This window comes from Zea mays, chromosome 3 (genome assembly GCF_902167145.1).
Source record: "Zea mays cultivar B73 chromosome 3, Zm-B73-REFERENCE-NAM-5.0, whole genome shotgun sequence".
NCBI classification, from domain to species: domain Eukaryota; kingdom Viridiplantae; phylum Streptophyta; class Magnoliopsida; order Poales; family Poaceae; genus Zea; species Zea mays.
The window spans coordinates 83,561,185-83,579,321 of NC_050098.1; the positions used below are offsets into that span (position 1 = coordinate 83,561,185).

The 18,137-nt window shown below is 46.6% G+C and overlaps 1 protein-coding gene across 4 annotated transcripts; it reads left to right on the plus strand.

Moving 5' to 3' along the window:
• The first annotated feature begins 284 nt into the window (after positions 1–284).
• LOC103643041 (protein LNK2) lies at positions 285–17,606 on the plus strand. Of its 4 annotated transcripts, none has more exons than XM_020550239.2 (10): positions 285–634; positions 14,067–14,436; positions 14,593–14,710; positions 14,831–14,936; positions 15,020–15,121; positions 15,773–16,483; positions 16,601–16,755; positions 16,886–17,028; positions 17,119–17,223; positions 17,324–17,601. In XM_020550239.2, exons 1-9 carry the CDS (start codon positions 605–607, stop codon positions 17,220–17,222), a joined length of 1,839 nt encoding a protein of 612 aa, XP_020405828.1. In that variant the 5' UTR covers positions 285–604; the 3' UTR covers position 17,223; positions 17,324–17,601. The 4 variants fall into 4 exon arrangements, with proteins under 4 accessions (XP_020405828.1, XP_020405826.1, XP_020405827.1 ...); XM_020550237.2 differs by having other exon boundaries at positions 287–634; positions 16,865–17,028; positions 17,324–17,606; XM_020550238.2 differs by having other exon boundaries at positions 287–634; positions 16,865–17,028; positions 17,347–17,606.
• The last annotated feature ends 531 nt before the right edge of the window (positions 17,607–18,137 follow it).

The following is an 18,137-nucleotide window of genomic DNA, read 5'->3' on the forward strand; positions in this document are numbered from 1 at the left end:
AGCCAAGACTATAAATGCCGTGTTTAACAGAGCGTGTATATGACCGTGCAAAAACACTATATTTGTAGAAAGAAGTTTAAAATAGTAAGTGAGACAGAAAATTCGAAGAGAGTGTAAGGCTGTCTTCAATGAATAGTATAAAATAAAAAACACGTAATTATATATATATAATTGTTTATAAATATAAGTTTGAAATATGGAATGAAATAGAGGAGAGGATGTGACTGAAGATGTGTTGGAGGTGTGCAAAGGTGTACACCGTACACCCGCTGAGAACCCCGCAGCCAATCAGCGCGTGGCATTTGATCGAGTCCTCCTGACCACAACCCAAGATGCGGCTCCGCACACGTGGGTTTCCAACGCCCAACTGCAGCCGCCTACCAAATGTGCAGCGGCTACGCACTCCCATCCCTGGACTACTCTTGGTGGGTGGAGACTGGAGAGAGCCACAGAAGGCAACTGGAGGTTCGAGGACGGCGCGATAGGCGAGCCGGCGAGTTCGGGTGCTTTTCCTGGGGTCGGAGATGCGACCGTTGGGACCTGGGAAACAGCGCACTTCGAGTTCGGGGGCGGCTCCCGCGACGGCGGCAGCCACCTGAGCAGGATGTTTAATTGGAACGACGAGCAGCAGCAGGTCCCCGTCTACCCATCCCGTCATCGTCTAGAATCTTGCGTTACACTTGCTCACTTGGCTGGATCTGCTCGGTTTCTGTAATTCGTTTCGTCGTTCCGTGCTTCACGTGCTCTAATTCACTAGGTTTTAGTTTGGATGTGGTTGTTCCGGATGGGAATTTTGATATTATCCCATTCCGTTGAGGGAGTTGGAGATGCAAGGGACTGCGGGGGGAAGCGTGCAATTCTTGCTACGTAGGTCGACTGCATCACTGCAGGTTGCAGCAGTGCAAGCATGGCTAGGGAAAAATTCTGCTTGGATTGCCTCTACTTCTGAAGCTTGTAAGATTGTCTAATGTCATGAGCAGTGCTGGAAATATTGGGACTTGTATGTTCTATTGGAAGAAAGCTAAGGGGGTCTTTATAAGTTTCATGGCTCTTAAAATGTTCCCTCCATGGGTTGTTCCCGTTAATGTTTTTATGAACTTAATGGTTCTACTGATAGCAGCTGAAGTGAACAACAAACTGGTTCTATAGTGAATCACAATGATAATTTTTCTTATTTGCCCTACCCATTTTTTCATGCCACTCAGTTGGCAATGTTCTACTCTATTGATTTTAGTATTTCCTCATAAAAGGGTAACATTTTTAAGGAACCATGAATTTAGGTAGGCTCACATGAATTTAAGGACACAACATATTATATTGTGTACTTGGGACCTTCAATAATAGTTGTTAGATATATGCGTCTTGTATATTTCTGTTTGTATAAGGGTGTCTTTGCATTGTTGTACATGTGCATATTGAGCTTAGCCTTTGTTATCAGTACAACCACTATTTGAACATGGTATACAGAGCAAGGTTTCAATGCTACGGTTTACCTCACCGCTGGATGTGGCTCCTCTCGCAATGCTGTTTGGTTGTGGTTTCTCTTGGTCGTGGCTCCTCATGTCATGGCTCTTCACCACCCACCCTCACGCTCACTTAGCTGTTGTTGGCTGTTCGGTGGCATATGCCTAATCTTTGACTTTGGGAGCCTTAGTGGCGAGCTGCCATGTCCAACCTCGCCTTCTCCTCCCGTGTAGCCATTGATTCCTACAAGAACATTAAAGGGCAACCAAAAGAAGCTTCATGAAGCTTATGATGATGATATGCCCTCTTGTATGTCCCAATTTATGGCCTATATGCTTTTAGTCTCAATAGGAGTCTCAATAGTGCGGTGATCAGTAAGAGAAGCCAGATCAAGTAGCCCCATAATGTATTTCTCCTAAGAGAGATAAAAGTCCTCCGGAGTAGACGAAACCTCAATCCCAAGAAAATACAGAAGAGGACCGAGATCAGACATAAGAAACTGCTCACTAAGACATGCCTTCACAAAGGTAATAAATTGCGGATCATCCCCTGTAATAGTCATGTCATCAACATAAAGGAGAAGATTCCTACGATGAGATGATGTGTGGACGAACAAAGTAGGATCATGAGTACTAGTAGAGAAACCAACAACAATGACCATAGAAGCGAAACACTGAAACCAAGCCTGAGGAGGCTGGTTGAGGCCATAAAGAGAATGATAAAGGCAACAAACCATGCCCTTGGTAATAGAATACCCAGGTGGTGGCTGCTTATAAACCTCCTCAGTCCTCACGCAACTCACCATTAGGAAAGGCATTTTTGACATCAAGCTGAGAGATGGACCACTCACGAATAGAAGCCACAACAAGGAGGGTGCGAACAATTGTCATTTGAGCAACAGGAACAAAAGTCTCATCATAATCACGCCCATGTTTCTATTGGAAACCACAAGCAACATGATTAGCCTTATAATGCTCAAAGGAACCATCAGAGTGGGTCTTAACCTTATATAGACAATTACACATGATAGGACGAACACGTGGTGGACAAGGTACGATTTACCATGTGCTAGTGCACTCTAGAGCAGCAATCTCCTCAGCCACGATAAAGAATACCATCACGATAAGAGGCCGACTCAGAAAGAACAATAGTCACAAAAGTTGAAGGAGAGTAACGATAAGTAGGATGACGAAGACGATGACTACGCCTAAGAGACGGCTCCGATGTAGAAGCAGGAGAGGAAACTGGCTCAACAGGAATAGATGACGTACTAGGAGACATTGACACTTTAGGAGAATATGGATCACCAGAAGGAGATAGCTCATTAGACGAAGATGGAGTATCAGAAGAAGGAATCATAGTGTAGTTTGTTTAAACTTGTGCCATTGGAGGCTTCATGTAGTAATCAAGAAGCAAAGAAGGCTCTGAAGAGGACACAAAACAAGGCCGCAACAAGCATGAAACAAGTACAATAGTAGGGGCATAAAAAAGAAAAGAAATGAAATAGGATCAACAAATGAAGCTGAAGAAGTATCAGATGAGGGACGAGGATAAAAATGATGAGCCTCATCAAAAACATATCCCGAGAAGTCCTCATTCAACAAGCAACCATATCCCCCCTTATGTTCAGCACTGTACCCGAAGGAAAACACATTTAGTAGACCGACTCGTCAATTTGGTCCACTCATGTGGTGAAAGCAACACGTAGCACACACAACCAAAAAGGCGAAGATTGGAATAGTCATGCGTCTTACCATAGACACTCAAAAGGAATCCCATCCTGAAGAGTCGAAAAAGGCCGAATGTTAATCAAATAATTTGATGTAGAAACAACCTCAGCCTAAAAATGAGGGGGATAGAGAAAGTGAGCATAAGGGTACAATCAGTCTCAAGAAGATGCTTGCGCTCAACAACACCATTCTGAGCATGAGCACCAGGGCACGAAAACTAGGCAAGAGTACCTTATGCAGAAAGAACTTGGCAAACAACATTAGAAAGATACTCACTCGAAGAGTTAGCACGAAAGACACGAATAGGAGTGTCAAAATGAGTGCGAACCATAGCAAAAAAAGCTATATAAATGGATAAAGTCTTATTCTAATGTTTTATGAAATAAATCCAAGCATGACAGGAACAATCATCTATAACAATGATATAATATCGATTGCCCCCTTTAGAAACAAAAGGAGTAGGACCCCATATATATGAGTGTACAAGATCAAAAGGACGCTGAGAAACAGACTCACTAGAATGGCAAGGAAGTTGAATCTGCTTTCCTAAACGACAACCTTGACACTGATGTAGAGACTCATGACCTGAAACCAATCCTAAAAAACCATGACTAATCAAAGTGGATATCCGAGAGCCACAAATATGACCCAAACCATGATGTCACTATTGGAATATGTGAAACCCAAATGAGGTGGGGCTCCCGTGGGGTGTGCTTGTGAAGGCACATCTACTGAACGACGTAGGCGATGTCAGGCCAGGAGATGGTCATGTATTGGAGAGCGCCGGTGAGGTCCGGTAGGCCGTCACGTCGGTGACTGGAGCCTGTCGTTGACGGAGAGCTTCGCCTGAGTGTCGATAGGCATGGAGTAGGGCTTGCAATCGGACATGCCAGCCCACTCCAAAATGTCGAGGGCATAATGCACTGATGCAGGAAGAGGCCCTAGGTCGCCGCTCCATGGTGATCTTGAGGAAGTGGTGGAGAGGGCCTAGGTCCATCGCGAACTTGCGCTGAAGGGCGGAGATTTTGCGCTGGAGGAGTGCGGAACAGGACACCGTGAGCACGATGTCGTCGACGTAGAGGAGGTAGACGGTGTCTTCGCAGTGCCGATGGATGAACAGGGATGCATTCGACTTAGCCTTGACGAAGCCGAGGAAGACCAAGTAGGTGGTGAAGTGACTGTACCAAGCTCTTGGCGCCTGCTTGAGGCCATACAGGGAGCGGTTCAGCCTACAGACTAGATCCGGGTGAGTGGAGTTGACGAAGCTGGTGGGCTGGTTGCAGTACACCATCTCGGTCAGAGTCTAGTGAATAAAGGCATTCTTGACATCCAGTTGATGGACCGTCCCGTCTCGGGAGAGGGCGAGGGAGAGGATGGCCTAAATGATGGCAAACTTGACGACGGGGCTGAAGGTCTCATTGTAGTCCACTTCGGGGTGCTGAGTGATGTCCCGAAGGACCCAACGAGACTTGTAGAGATTGAGCGAGCCGTTAGAGGTGAGTGTATGGCGGAAGATGGGGGGGGGTTAGGGGTGGCCGACGGCTGTGGGGTTGGAGGGAGGGGAAGAAAGAGAAAACTAATTCTATACCATATTGGAATATGTGAAACCTTAACCCTAATGTTGGGTTGGGAATATATTATATAGAAGAGTTAGGTGGGCCAAAGCCCATTACAATAGTGGTAATCAGTGAAAAATAGGGAAACCTTAACCTAACCCTAATCAGTGGTCTAACAGTCACTGAGCAAAAGACGAAATCGACGCAACCAAAGCGGAAGCTGTAAGACCAACAGTTGCAGCGGAAGGAAGATGAAGCAGTCAAGCTTCCAAAGGCGCTAAGAATCATGACGATGAGGGCCAGTACCAACCAGATACCCTGTGCGTCAATCTTGAATATAACATAAATTGGGATCAAGAATGACACGAGTCATGATCTGTAATTTTACTAGCAGACATAAGATGCATAGTCAGATTAGGAACAAACAAAACTGCAGGAACATGAAGAGTCTAACATAAGACTACCCTGACCAACAACGGATAGGGAAGAGCCATCGACGTATAAACCGTGAGAGTGCGAAAGGACTCAGATGAAAGATTGGTGCAATGAGGGGTCATATGAAAAGAAGCATCGAGTCTATAATCCATGGATAAGTACCTGAAGTGGATGGTGGAGATGGTCCCTCAGTGGAAGACTGAGAAGCAACAGCAACACCTGTAGGTAAGTAGGATTGACTCACATATCTAGCAACTCCTGTCGGTGTAGATGCCACAAGGCGACGAAGTAGCAAAAGCATCTCTTGTGTATTTGAACCACCTGAACTCCGTTGAAAACCTCTAGTACGAGCATCACCAGTACCCTATGATGAACGACGAGCCTGTGTCTTTTTCTTCATGAAACCATGTTATGGGAAACCCTAACCCAAACTAGGGCTAGGAGTGCATATATATAAGCCGAGAGTAGAACCGTTCCCAACGATGATGGAGAAGGGATGAGAGGGATGGGGGGGGGGAGGGGAGGGAGCGATACAACATGCCCGCGGTGGAGGTGGTGTGGTAGGACACACCGGAGTCAACCACCTAGTCGGAGGGGGTGGTGCCATCGCCATGGTGCTAAAGGCGACGACGAGGGAGGCTGAGTCCCATCCTCCAGCCAGTGGGGACTAGGGTGTCGGGGTGGAGGTCCCTGGAGGCGGGAGCGGGGCTAGTGTCGTCGGTGCCACGCCGTAGGGGGACGCCGTCAGGAGGGCTGGCGTAGGAGGACGATGCAGGGAGGCACTTGTAGCCTAGCTCGGCCACATAGGGATGGTCCCGGTCTAGGGGTTGTAGAATGACGGCCATGTCGGGTGGAGCCACCACTCCCGCGTCCGCCTTTGCGGGGACGACGACCTCCGTCGACGGTGGGATTCGGACGAGGGGCTGCAGGGACAGCGAGGGAGGGTGGGTAGTAGCCCCGGTCGACGAAGGGTGAGTGGCCTTTGTGACTAACTTGGATTAGACGAGATAATAGCCCCCTCGGGTACTGTAGCATATATATAGGCAGACAATAATTTATGGGCCTTATGGGACTTAACACCCCCTGTCAAACTCAAGGCGGAAGTGGAGGATTTGAAGCATTGAGTTTGATTAGATAAAACTGATGTTGTGCCCTAGTTTGTGCTTTTGTGAAGAAATCCGCAAGCTGTAATTCTGAGGGCACATATTGAAGATCAATGGTCTTCTGATGACAATGAGATCTAGTGAATGAGACATCAACACCAATGTGTTTTGTGAGTTCACGCTTCACTGGATCATGAAAAATTTGTATAGCTCCAGTATTGTCACAGCGAAGAAGTGTAGGCGAGTCACAAGAAACGCCTAGATCAGCCAAGAGCCAACGAATCCATATAATCTCAGCAGTAGTAGTAGCCAGGGCTCGAAGTTCTGCATCAGTACTAGATCTAGATACAACATCTTGCTTCTTGGATTTCCAAGCAACAGGGGATGATCCAAGAAGAATACAGTGACCAGTGATGGAGCGACGATCTGTAGGATCACTGGCCCAGGTAGCATCAGAGTAAGCATGAAGCTGAAGTGGGGAATTTGAGTCATAAAATAAACATTGTGTTTTTGTCCCCCGTAAATATCTAAGCACACGAAGTAAGTGCCCATAATGAACTGATGTAGGAGCAGAGACAAACTGACTCAAGATCTGAACCGCATGAGCAATATCTGGCCTAGTGAAAGTAAGGTAAACTAAGCTGCCAACAAGATGTCTATATCGAGATTGATCCTCCAAAGGTGTCCCATCAGTCGGACGAAGAGATAAGTGAAGATCCATAGGCGTGGCAACAGTGCGATTATCACTAAGACCAGAACGATCAAGAAGGTCTTGTATGTACTTGGCCTGAGAAAGATAAATACCATTTTGAGTCTGCAAAACCTCAATGCCCAAGAAATAACTGAGTGCCCCCAAGTCAGACATTTGAAATTCCTTACTCAGAGAACGCCTTCACATGAGCAATATGGTCTGGATCATCGCCTGTAATCAAAATGTCATCAACATATAGTAATAGCAACGTGCGTCCTCGTGAAGAAACATGAATGAACAATGCAGGATCATGATCACTAGTATAGAAACCACAAGCCTTGATGACATAAACAAATCTCTCAAACCAAGCACGAGGAGCTTGTTTGAGACCATACAAGGCTCGACAGAGACGACATACATGCCCTGATGGAACCTCTATCCCAGGAGGTGGATGCATATAGACTTCCTCATGTAAATCACCATGAAGAAAAGCATTTGACATCCATCTGAGAGATAGTCCAAGAAGATGAGGCTACAACAGCAAGTAAAGCTCGAACAATAGTCAGATGGACCACAGGTGCAAAAGTCTCATCATAGTCAATACCCTGTGTCTGTTGAAAACCTCTGGCCACAAGACGAGCTTTATATTGCTCAACAGACCCATCATATTTGGTTTTAATCTTGAAGACCCATTTGCACGTGATAGGTACAGCACCAGCAGGTAACGGAACAACATCCCATGTACATGTGCGATGAAGGGCATTTAATTCATCAGTCATAGCAAGCTGCCACTCAGGTATACCAGAAGCCTCTTTATAAGATGATGGTTCAGCAATGACTGCACCCGCACGGGAAAACCCATAACGTTCTGGAGCTGCAATAGTGCCACGGTCACGAAGATGATACCCCTGATTAAAAACAACATGAGTGTCATCATTGTTAGTACAAGTATCAGCAACAAGATCGTTCTGGAGCTGCAATAGTGCCACGGTCACGAAGATGATACCCCTGATTAAAAACAACATGAGTGTCATCATTGTTAGTACAAGTATCAGCAACAAGATCGTCATCAGGACTGGCCGTGGGAGGAGAGCGAGGACGACGAATGTAAGTCTGAGTGACAGGTGGTTTGGAAGAGTAAGTCTGAGATGGTGTGGAAGTGGAAGGTGGTGTGATGGGAATAAGGACATCTGGGGTAGAAACAGTAGGTGGTGATACTGATGAAGTTTCAGACTTGGGAGGAAGGCTCATGAAGGAGGTAGACTCTGTGGAATAAAAAGAAGAATGTGTGGAAGAGTTGTAAAAGAAGGGACGATTTTCATTGAAGCTCACATCTCAAGAAATACGCATGCGACGAGAAGATGAATCATAACATCGATAGCCTTTATGTTCAGGGCTGTATCCAAGAAAAACACACTCAACTGATTGAGCAGTCAATTTAGTACGTTTACGAGGTGGTAATAGTACATAACACGTACATCCAAAAACTCGAAGGTGGTCATATCGTGGAAGAGTTCCAAAAAGAACTTCACCAGGTGTTTTGCTAGAGAGTTTGGATGACGGTTGTCTATTGATGAGGTAAACCGCAGTAGAAACTGCTTCACCCCAAAATGTGAAGGGACAAAAGAAGATATCAACAAAGTGCGAGCAGTTTCTATAATGTGACGATGTTTGCGTTCAGCCACACCGTTCTGTGCATGAGCACCAGGGCAAGAAAGCTAAGCAAGAGTATCCTCTGAAGTCAAAAACTGGTGGAAATTATCAGATAAATATTCACCACCTGAATCAGAACGAAAGGTTTTAATGTGAGTGGAAAATTGAGTGTGAATCATACGAGCAAAGGTTTTATAAATAGAAATCAGCTCAGAGCGGCGTTTCATGAAATAAATCCAAGTGTAGCGAGAATGATCATCAATAAAAATGACATAGTATTTATATCCACCTTTTGACACAAAAGGTGCAGGACCCCAAATATCGGAGTGAACCAAATCAAAGGGTTCAACAGAATGAGAATTACTAGTAAAATATGGAAGTTGTATTTGTTTTCCAAGATGACAACCCTTACAATGAAAATCAGACTCAATCGAAGTATGACCTAAGCAACCTGACTTTATTAGAGTAGACAATCTAGATCCACACAAATGACCTAGACGATGATGCCACTGGGCAAAAGACGCAACAGAAGCAAGGGTAGCTGAAAGCACATGCGCTGGAGATGTAGCCAAGGAAGGAAGTCGCAAAGAGTCCAAGATGTAGAGGCGAGGAGCAGCTCTACGACGACGGCCAGTCCCAATCACTTCCCCTGTGCGAAGGTCCTGTACAAAACAAGATGAGTCATCAAATCCGACAAAGCAATTATGATCCGTAATTTGGCCTACTGAAAGAAGGTCCATAGATAGCTCAGGAACAAAGAAAATATTAGGTACTATAAAGTGTGGATTTGAAAGAGAACCCTTATGAGTAATGTGGCATACAGTACCATCAGCTGTTTGCACTGAAGCACCATCTGTGACAGGTGCAGTAGAAGCCAACTTTGACTGATCAGATGTGACGTGAAAGGAAGCTCCTGAATCAAGTACCCAGGCCGACTCTGAAGTACAGGCGGACGAAGTGGCAGCAACAGCAACTGAGCCTCTATTAGATGGTCCTGGACCACGACCACGAGCAGCACGTCGTGCACGGAAATCAGTCAACTTATCAGGGAACTTGACAAAGCAAAGCTCAGATCGATGATTGGTCTTGCCACAATGATCACAAGGCTTAAAAATATTCTTAGGTTTCTGGGCAGCAGCCAACACACTGTGAGGATTACCACCAGTAGAGGATAGAGAATTAAGATGAGTCTCTTCAGCAAGTAAATCAGACAACGCCTTAGCTATTGTGAGAGTGTCAGAACCCTGAAGTAAACGAGCACGAAGAGAATCAAACTCGGCCCGAACGCCCATAACAAATCTGTAAGTGAAGAACTTCTCAATAAACTTATGAGCCGGACACGGATCAGTGGTACAAGCAGGCACCATTGATGTCAAAGCACTCATCAGGCGATCAAAGGCTGAGTAGTACTCATCAATACTCATATCATTTTGCTCAATAACATGTGTCTGCTGCATGAGAGTGTGTAATAGAGCACCACTGTCCTGAACAAAACGCTCCTTCAAATGAGACCAGATGGCTTTAGCAGTTTTGAATTTAGACAAACTCATAATCATAGACGGTTTGACGCTGTTCACCATAGCAGCCATCACTTTACCATCATTAAGCTGCCATGTTTTGATATCAGCAGCATTGCGACGATCATCAGCAAGAACAGGTGCCGCATCAGTCAAATGGAAGAGTAATCCATGTCCCCAGAGTGCAGTCTCAACACAGAAAGCCCACTCCGGATAATTTTGACCATCAAGAGTGATATTGATCACAATAGCATTTGTCGCCATATTGAATTGAATAAAAAATCAGGGAGAACAGGAGACCTGAGACCAAACAAACCAGAGCAGCCCGACTTGGACGAGTTGACAGAGGTCCTAGGCGCGGAAGTCGAGTTGAACAGCGGCTGGCGGGAGCAGCGACGTCGCAGATCCGCGGCCCTGTCCGCAATAGCGGCGACTGGTGCAGATTTCCGGGCGGAACGACGCAGACAGAGATAGAAATCCCCTGGCCGCGGATCCGGTCCCTGGCAGAGGACGGCGAGATCCCCTGACCGTGGATCGACGGAGCTCTGCCCCTGGCAGAGGACAGCGCTCTACCCCTGGAAGACCGCGGCGGACGGCGCTCTGCCCCAGGCGGCTGTCGGCGGACGGTCAAGGAGAGAGGGAGATCCGCCTGGCTGACACAGCGCTGCCCCTAGCGGCGGACGGTGAAGGAGAGGGAGATCCGCCCCTGGCTGACGGCGGATCGATGAAGAAGGCGGCGGCCGAGATCCCCTGGCGGCGGACAGCGCAGGCGCAGGCCGAGATCCGGTAGAGGACGGCGAGATGCGGATTGCGCAGGCCGAGATCCCACCCTGGCGACGGACGGCGCAGGGCGCAGGCAAGATCCGGCCCTGGCGGCGGGATGGGGGAAGGGGGAGACCGCGCGACGGCGGCAGAGGAAGGAAGGGGGTGGCCGCGATGGCAGGCCGGAGAGCTGGCCGCGATGGCAGCACAACGCCGCCGCCAAAAATTTGGATCAAGGTCGGGTTTAGACGTAAACCCTAACCCTAACCTGCTCTGTTACCATGTGACTAACCTGGATTAGTTTTGATAATAGCCCCCTCGGGTACTGTAGCATATATATAGGCAAACAATAATATATGGGCCTTAACAGCCTTGCCCCCCGAAGGCGCCTGACCACCGGGAGGCGCGCTGTAGAGGGCCTGGGTGGGAGCGGGTGTCTCAGTCTCCATGTTGAGCTCCTCGATGAGAAGCTCGTTGCAGATGACATGGAAGGTGGGGAAGGGCATGGTCCTCTTGATGAGAGCCTTCAGGTGGCCGTAGAGGGGGCTGAGGCCCGCAGATGGTTCAAAGCCAAGGTACGGTCGACGACGGGCTCGCTGAGGTCGCGGAGAGTCCACCATGCCCTTCATCTAGCGGTCGTACTCGCTCACGGAGAGGTCCCCCTGAGATAACAGGTGGAACTACGTGTCGAGGTGGAATGCCCGAGCCTCCCGGTTCCTGAGGAACTGCTCCTCGAGGGCGAGCCAAGCCTGGTGAGCGGTGCCCTCCTGGTCGTGAACGATGTCCTGGAGCTTGACGGAGATGGTGTCGTTGAGCCACGAGAGGACCACACTGTCCATTTAGTACCAAGATAGGGACAGTGGGGCGACGAGGTCGTCGAGGACATGGTCAGCGAGGGCGAACCGCCGAAGCGTGAGGACCACCTGAGCGTGCCAGCGACGGTAGTGGGACGACGCCGGGTCCAACACAACGGACACGAGGGACCAAATGTTGTGAAACCTGGCGGCCTGAGCGTGGAGGGCGAATATGGTGTCGGTGTCGAGCCTGGAGACGTGGGGAGTCTCAAGGGCCACCGGTTGGGGGGCGGAGCCTAGGACTGCGACCGAGGAGGTGCTGCGCTGCAGCCAGCTGAGTTGTCAAGGCGGCGCCCATGGTGCGCTCTTGCTCCAAGGCAAGGGTCGTGGCGCGCTCGTGCTCCTGGGAGGCAGCGACGACCGTAAGAATGGTGGTGATAGTCGTAACCAACGCGGAGGAAGCGGGCGGAGGAGCCGACGAGTAAGCGATGATGTTGGTCCACGCGGGAGCGGCGAGAGTGGGGTGGTGGGCGGGGAAACCCGACGAGGAACGTCGGGCGCGCTGCTGCTGTGCAGCGAAGGCAGCAGGGGAGGGGCCGGGGAGGGCCCCAAGGCCAGTGATGTAGGGGGCCCCGCCCATGGTGAGGTCGCTGCGTGCTGAGGGAAGGAGGCCGTGGGGAAGGGGTGTTGGCCGGTGGAGAAGTCCACGACGGCGGGTGCTGGCCGGCGTGAGGACCACCTGAGCGTGCCAGCGAGGGTAGTGGGACGACGCCGGGTCCAACACAACGGACACGAGGGACCAAATGTTGTGAAACTTGGCGGCCTGAGCGTGGAGGGCGGAGATGGTGTCGGCGTCGAGCCTGGAGACGTGGTGAGTCTCAAGGGCCACCGGTTGGGGGGCGGGGCCTAGGACTGCGACCGAGGAGGTGCCGCGCTGCAGCTAGCTGAGTTGTCATGGTGGCGCCCATGGTGCGCTCTTGCTTCAAGGCAAGGGTCGTGGCGTGCTCGTGCTCCTGGGAGGCAGCGACGACCGTAAGAATGGTGGCGATAGCCGTAACCAACACGGAGGAAGCAGGCGGAGGAGCCGACAAGTAAGCGACGATGTTGGTCCACGCGGGAGTGGCGAGAGCGGGGTGGTGGGTGGGGAAACCCGGCGATGAACGTCGGGCGCGCTGCTGCTGTGCAGCGAAGGCAGCAGGGGAGGGGCCGGGGAGGGCCCCAAGGCCAGTGATGTAGGGCGCCCCGCCCACGGTGAGGTCGCTGCGTGCTGAGGGAAGGAGGCCGTGGGGAAGGGGGTGCTGGCCGGCGGAGAAGTCCACGACGGCGCGTGCTGGCCGGTAGCGAGGGAGGCGGCGGCGGCGGCCATAGCCGCACCTGAGAGGGACACGGAGCCGGTGGCGGTGCCCGCGGCCAGAGCCATGGTGGCGTCCGCGCCCAGGCCAGTGTAGAGGCTGCATTGCGAGTTATGGCTCTTGACCTCTTGTGACAGCACAGGTTACTTGGCTGTTATGGTTGTTTGAGGATTTTGGTGTTTTAGGTTTTTGTGCCAACTCTCTTGTCTGACAGTACCGGTACTGTTAGCGTAGCTCATGATTGGTGAAGCATCAGCTCACCAAGCATATCGTTGTTGATGCGTCTTGCACTTAGGCACAACTGCACGATGATATCCTTACTCTTCACTATGTGCCTTCGGAGCTTCAGTTGGTTGACTTCTTCACAAAGACCCAAACAAGAGCTTAGCATCGGTTCTTTCTCCAAACTCAGTTTTCACTCAATCCTGAGTTTGATGGGTTTGTGTGTGTGTTAGATATATGTGTGTCTTGTGTATTTCTGACTTTTTCTTTGTTCTTTATTATTTCTTCCTTTCGGTCTCCAATTATTGTTTTGGACATGAGCATAGACTGGACTCTACTGACTACTGCTATGTACTTTTGATTTTAGACAGAATTTCAATCATATTTTAGATTCGGTCTATTTTTCAACTTGATCTTGTGGTCCTATTGGACCTTTTTCTCCTTCTTAATATATATTCGCGCAGTTCTCTTGCGCTTTCGAGAAAAATCTTGTAACATAAGATCTCCAAATTATGTGATATTTAAAGCAATTTGGATGAATGTGCACTGGTTAGGCTTCCAGAGGATGAATTAGATGATTTGAATTCCTTTTTTTTCTTTTATTCTTGGAGATTGATCACAGCCCTGGCCTGGGGGTGGGGGGCAGCGCCAGGCACATCCATCCAACCCAAGGCATCCAAAATTAGATGTCTGGAATCGATGCCTACCTGATGCAGGTTTCTCAGGGATCTAAGCAAACAAGCTGGTGTGCCCATTTTTTTATTATTTGTTTTCTTTTGGAATGCAGGCAGGGGATGCAATATGGGCTGAGTTCAATGACAGTGGGGACCATATTGTGCCATATCCTAAAGGTGTAGAAGATAGTACAATAGTTAGTGCCAGGGACCTCAAGAACAATGAGGAAGAGGTGGCTAGTATTGCTGGCATCAGTGAACATTCTACAGGTGTTCAAACTGGACTTCAAGTGATGGAAAAGCAGACTGCAAACCAGACATGTGCACATTTTTCAGCCACACAAATTGACATGGAATCCTGGCCTGACCTTCCTTCCCTCAATCCTACACTTGACAGAAACTATAGTGATGACAACATAGCATCCACATATCTGGCTTTCAGTGCTGAACCCAGTTTACAGAAAGTGACAGGAAATGCTACAGGTTCAATTTCTTCTTTCATCATGCTGCATTGCCAAATGTTTATGTATTTCCGCTTCCGTTTGAAAACTTCTGGTCCAACATATATACCTAGAAAAATCATGCAGTTATGAAAAAAGATGATATTGAGTTATATAGCTTTTCTTGATCTGTATACAGGGCAAATAGATGGTGAATCAGAAGTGTTTGGTAATGATCAAGAAGAAAAGAGTAACAGTTTCCTTGATTGTGATTGGGGCAATATTGGAGATTTTGATGATTTTGACCGCCTATTTAGGTATGTCTGGAAACTCCAAACTTTTTACTCAACTCATGAGTTGAATTTGCAGTCATTGATTCTTTGATGGCTGGATAGTACTATCAACTTTGTAGTCTTATCAGGTGATAATTTTTGCAGCAATAGTGACTCCATATTTGGTAATGGGATAGTTGCCAGCGACAATGATTTTCTTTCAGCATCTTCTAATTTGATGGATAATGCTGTGCAGTCAATCCCAATTCCGGTTTGTGCACATAGAACTTTGATTTTTTGCTGTTTCTCGTTCCACATTCTTCTCACTGTGATTTGTTTGTTTCTGTTTAAAAGCAACTACCATTGAATAAACGACCATCATCTGATCGTGGGCCTTCTTTGGTTCTGACTAAAGAAATTTCCAGTGGTGTCACCATTACCAAACAAGAAAATAAGGTACACATATAAATGCATTTACAATTGTTGCTATGTTTAGAAATTATTCCTTGGCCACTCTGGTTATCCAATTTTGGCAGGTAGCAAATGCTAATGCTAAATCTGGAGAGGAAGCTGAGATTAAAATTCATCTGGCTTGTGAATATTCTGGGAAACCAATTCAGTTCTTGCAGGAAGTAGAATTCATGTCATGTACTCTGTCAAACTCTATCAATGAGATCACTTTGAGATTTTTTGTGCCAAACTGAAGCACCAATTGATATGCTGTTGTTTCTCATATGGGTTGATGTTATAAAATAAAATGACGTTTAAAGATGGGATAATTGCACTGTGAACCTGTCAACAAACTGTTTCTGCCCAAATTTTAGATTCATGAGAAAATCTTGCCATAATAATGTGATATCTCATTTGTTAGCTATGCTCCAGTTGGTTCTCTCAAGTCCATTATAAAAGTTTTTGGTGCCCCACAAAGTAAAGATTTTATTAGCAAAATGAGCTCAAAATATGTTCTGTCAATCTTCTTTGTTCTCTCTTTCTAAACCTAGTTTTAGAGCGTCTGATTAATCCGCTCACTCGTTTGGCACTTTTTAGCATCTGATTTGAGGGGGCGGTTTTTCTTTAGTTCAGTGATAAATGAACCACTTCGTGTAGGTCGAAGTACACAAGAGGCCAGCGAGGTCACGCAGAAAACCAGAGGAAAGAGGTAAAAGTAAAATATCCAGTAGTGCAAGTGGCTTCTCCCCGAGCAAATTAGAGAATTCATCATCAAATTTGCAAGCTCCTATGCAACATGTACAGACTCCTCAATATGCACTGTTCCAGGATAGCAAGAAGATAGGAAAGGTTCAGCATGCTAATCAGTTTATGTTTCCCGAATATGGGTATCCTGCATATCCATTTCCTACCATTCCGTTAGTGTCAAACATTCAAGCTGATGGCTATCAGACAAAATCAGCTGGCACAAGTTGCCGAACTTCAGAAGATTCCCCAAAACAGTCAAGTTCAATAGAAATGTCACAAGACATACCATCGAGACCACTGTCAATGACACCACAAGAAAAGATAGAAAAGCTTAGGCGCCGGCAGCAAATGCAAGCGCTGATAGCTATTCAGCGACAGCAGCAACAGTTTGGTCAACAGGGTTCTGGCAGTGATCCAATGGTGTCTCAAGCATACTCTCTTAGGAACAAAAATCTGGATTCCTTAGGTAGTTCAATTGTCATAGATGAAAACACAAATGAGATTTTTTCGCCTGAGATGATTCCGACATACCATGGCCCGGTTCACAAGAGTTCTGCAATTTCAGATGATCCCTTTATAGAGGAAAAAATATATTATCAACTACAAGATGCTCTTGACAAGGCAATTTGTTAACACCCTTTCAATTTCATAAATTCTTCATAAGTTTACTAAGAGTATTATTCAGTTGCTGGAAATGTTCAATAGAAAATTTAACTTTTTTTAATTCTTCTGACACAGTTGGATACCAAAACTCGACTATGCATTCGAGATAGTTTACTTCGTTTGGCCCATAGTGCAACAGAGAGACAAATTGATGGTGATAGGAGCAGCACTAACAAGACAAATAAAGATGAAGATGAAGCTTCAGAAGATGCATTTACTAGGAGAACAAGGTAGAGTACACCAAAAATGGTTTTGTTAACGTGTTTCTGTATTACTCTCAGGTAACTGATGATATGCAACGTGACCTCAAATCATGTCTTACTTACCATCATGGCTCAGTTTATATTTTTATGATCTCAGGTCTCCCACTAAGGAAGAAGAAACAATCACTAATCCAACTGATCGTATAGTGGCCTATTTGCTGTTTCATAGACATTGCTCCCAGGTTGCAGCAGCAACAAAAGAAGAAATCATATCCTCAACCCCCTTGACACTAGAACCTGGTGAGTTGCCTATATGCATCTAAAGAGTATGTTTCATATATGCTTGTGAGATCAACACATAGTAACCCTTTCAAATTTCACAATGTGCAGAGCTGAAGGTACCATTGGGAACTACTATGGTACTATCAGAAGATCAACTGCTTTCAGAGGATCAACGAGATGAGCAAAAAAATGTGTTGCAGCCGTCACAATAAGGTGAGATGTGCTAGAAGATAAGGCTTTACTTAATTTGAGTAAGATTATTTGCATTTAATTAGCCTATGAATCTATTGTCGTCCTTCTAATGAGCATACAGATGCTGATTGATCAACTGTTCAGAATCAATATGATAGCAAACCCCGTGATGATGACAGTCTGCTGATCACCTGTGGCTCCGGAGATCCCTTGTGTAATATGTAACCATTTCAACATTGTAGCATTCTTTTTTTTTCATCATGTAATAACATCTCAGACTGTATACGAACCTACAATTGTGTGTCGAGCCCTAAAAAGAGCAAACCTTGGACATCGTTATGATTAAACTCAATGTATGCACTCTCTCATTTCTCCGAAGAAAATACCCTTTTTCTCTTGCGTGACCGCGCAATGTTTAGAGGTGGCTGCTTACTTGGGAAAATATTGATGTCACATAGAGCAGTATTATTCTCGTTGCCATACTTTTTTGTTGAGAACGATGACGCCTAAGAAAGAGGTGAAATGATGACGCCTAAGAAAGAGGCCTAAGAAAGAGGTTAATTAGATAATTTGATTTCTCTTTAAACTGGTATCTATTTGTCTCAGTTAAAATCTATGTAATAAATAAAATATCTTGTGTGTAACTATGGTTTTAACTAAGTATTGCTATCTCTAATGCAAAAAGTTATGCGACCTAGTTTCTAATCTATCCGCTAGCCCATAATAAAGTTAGGAAGGTAAAACATATAACTAAGGTAATACATTATAAATCTAGAAGCTTAAAGTCTCATAGAGATATAAACTATTATGATATTTCTATTGAGGTAGTGAGAAGTGTGCAAACTTTTTCCTTTGGATGCCCACGCAAGAGAAGTCAAAGGAATGAGGATGGCTAAGAGGGATGAGGGTTGAATTAGGGCTTCTATTTTTGCACT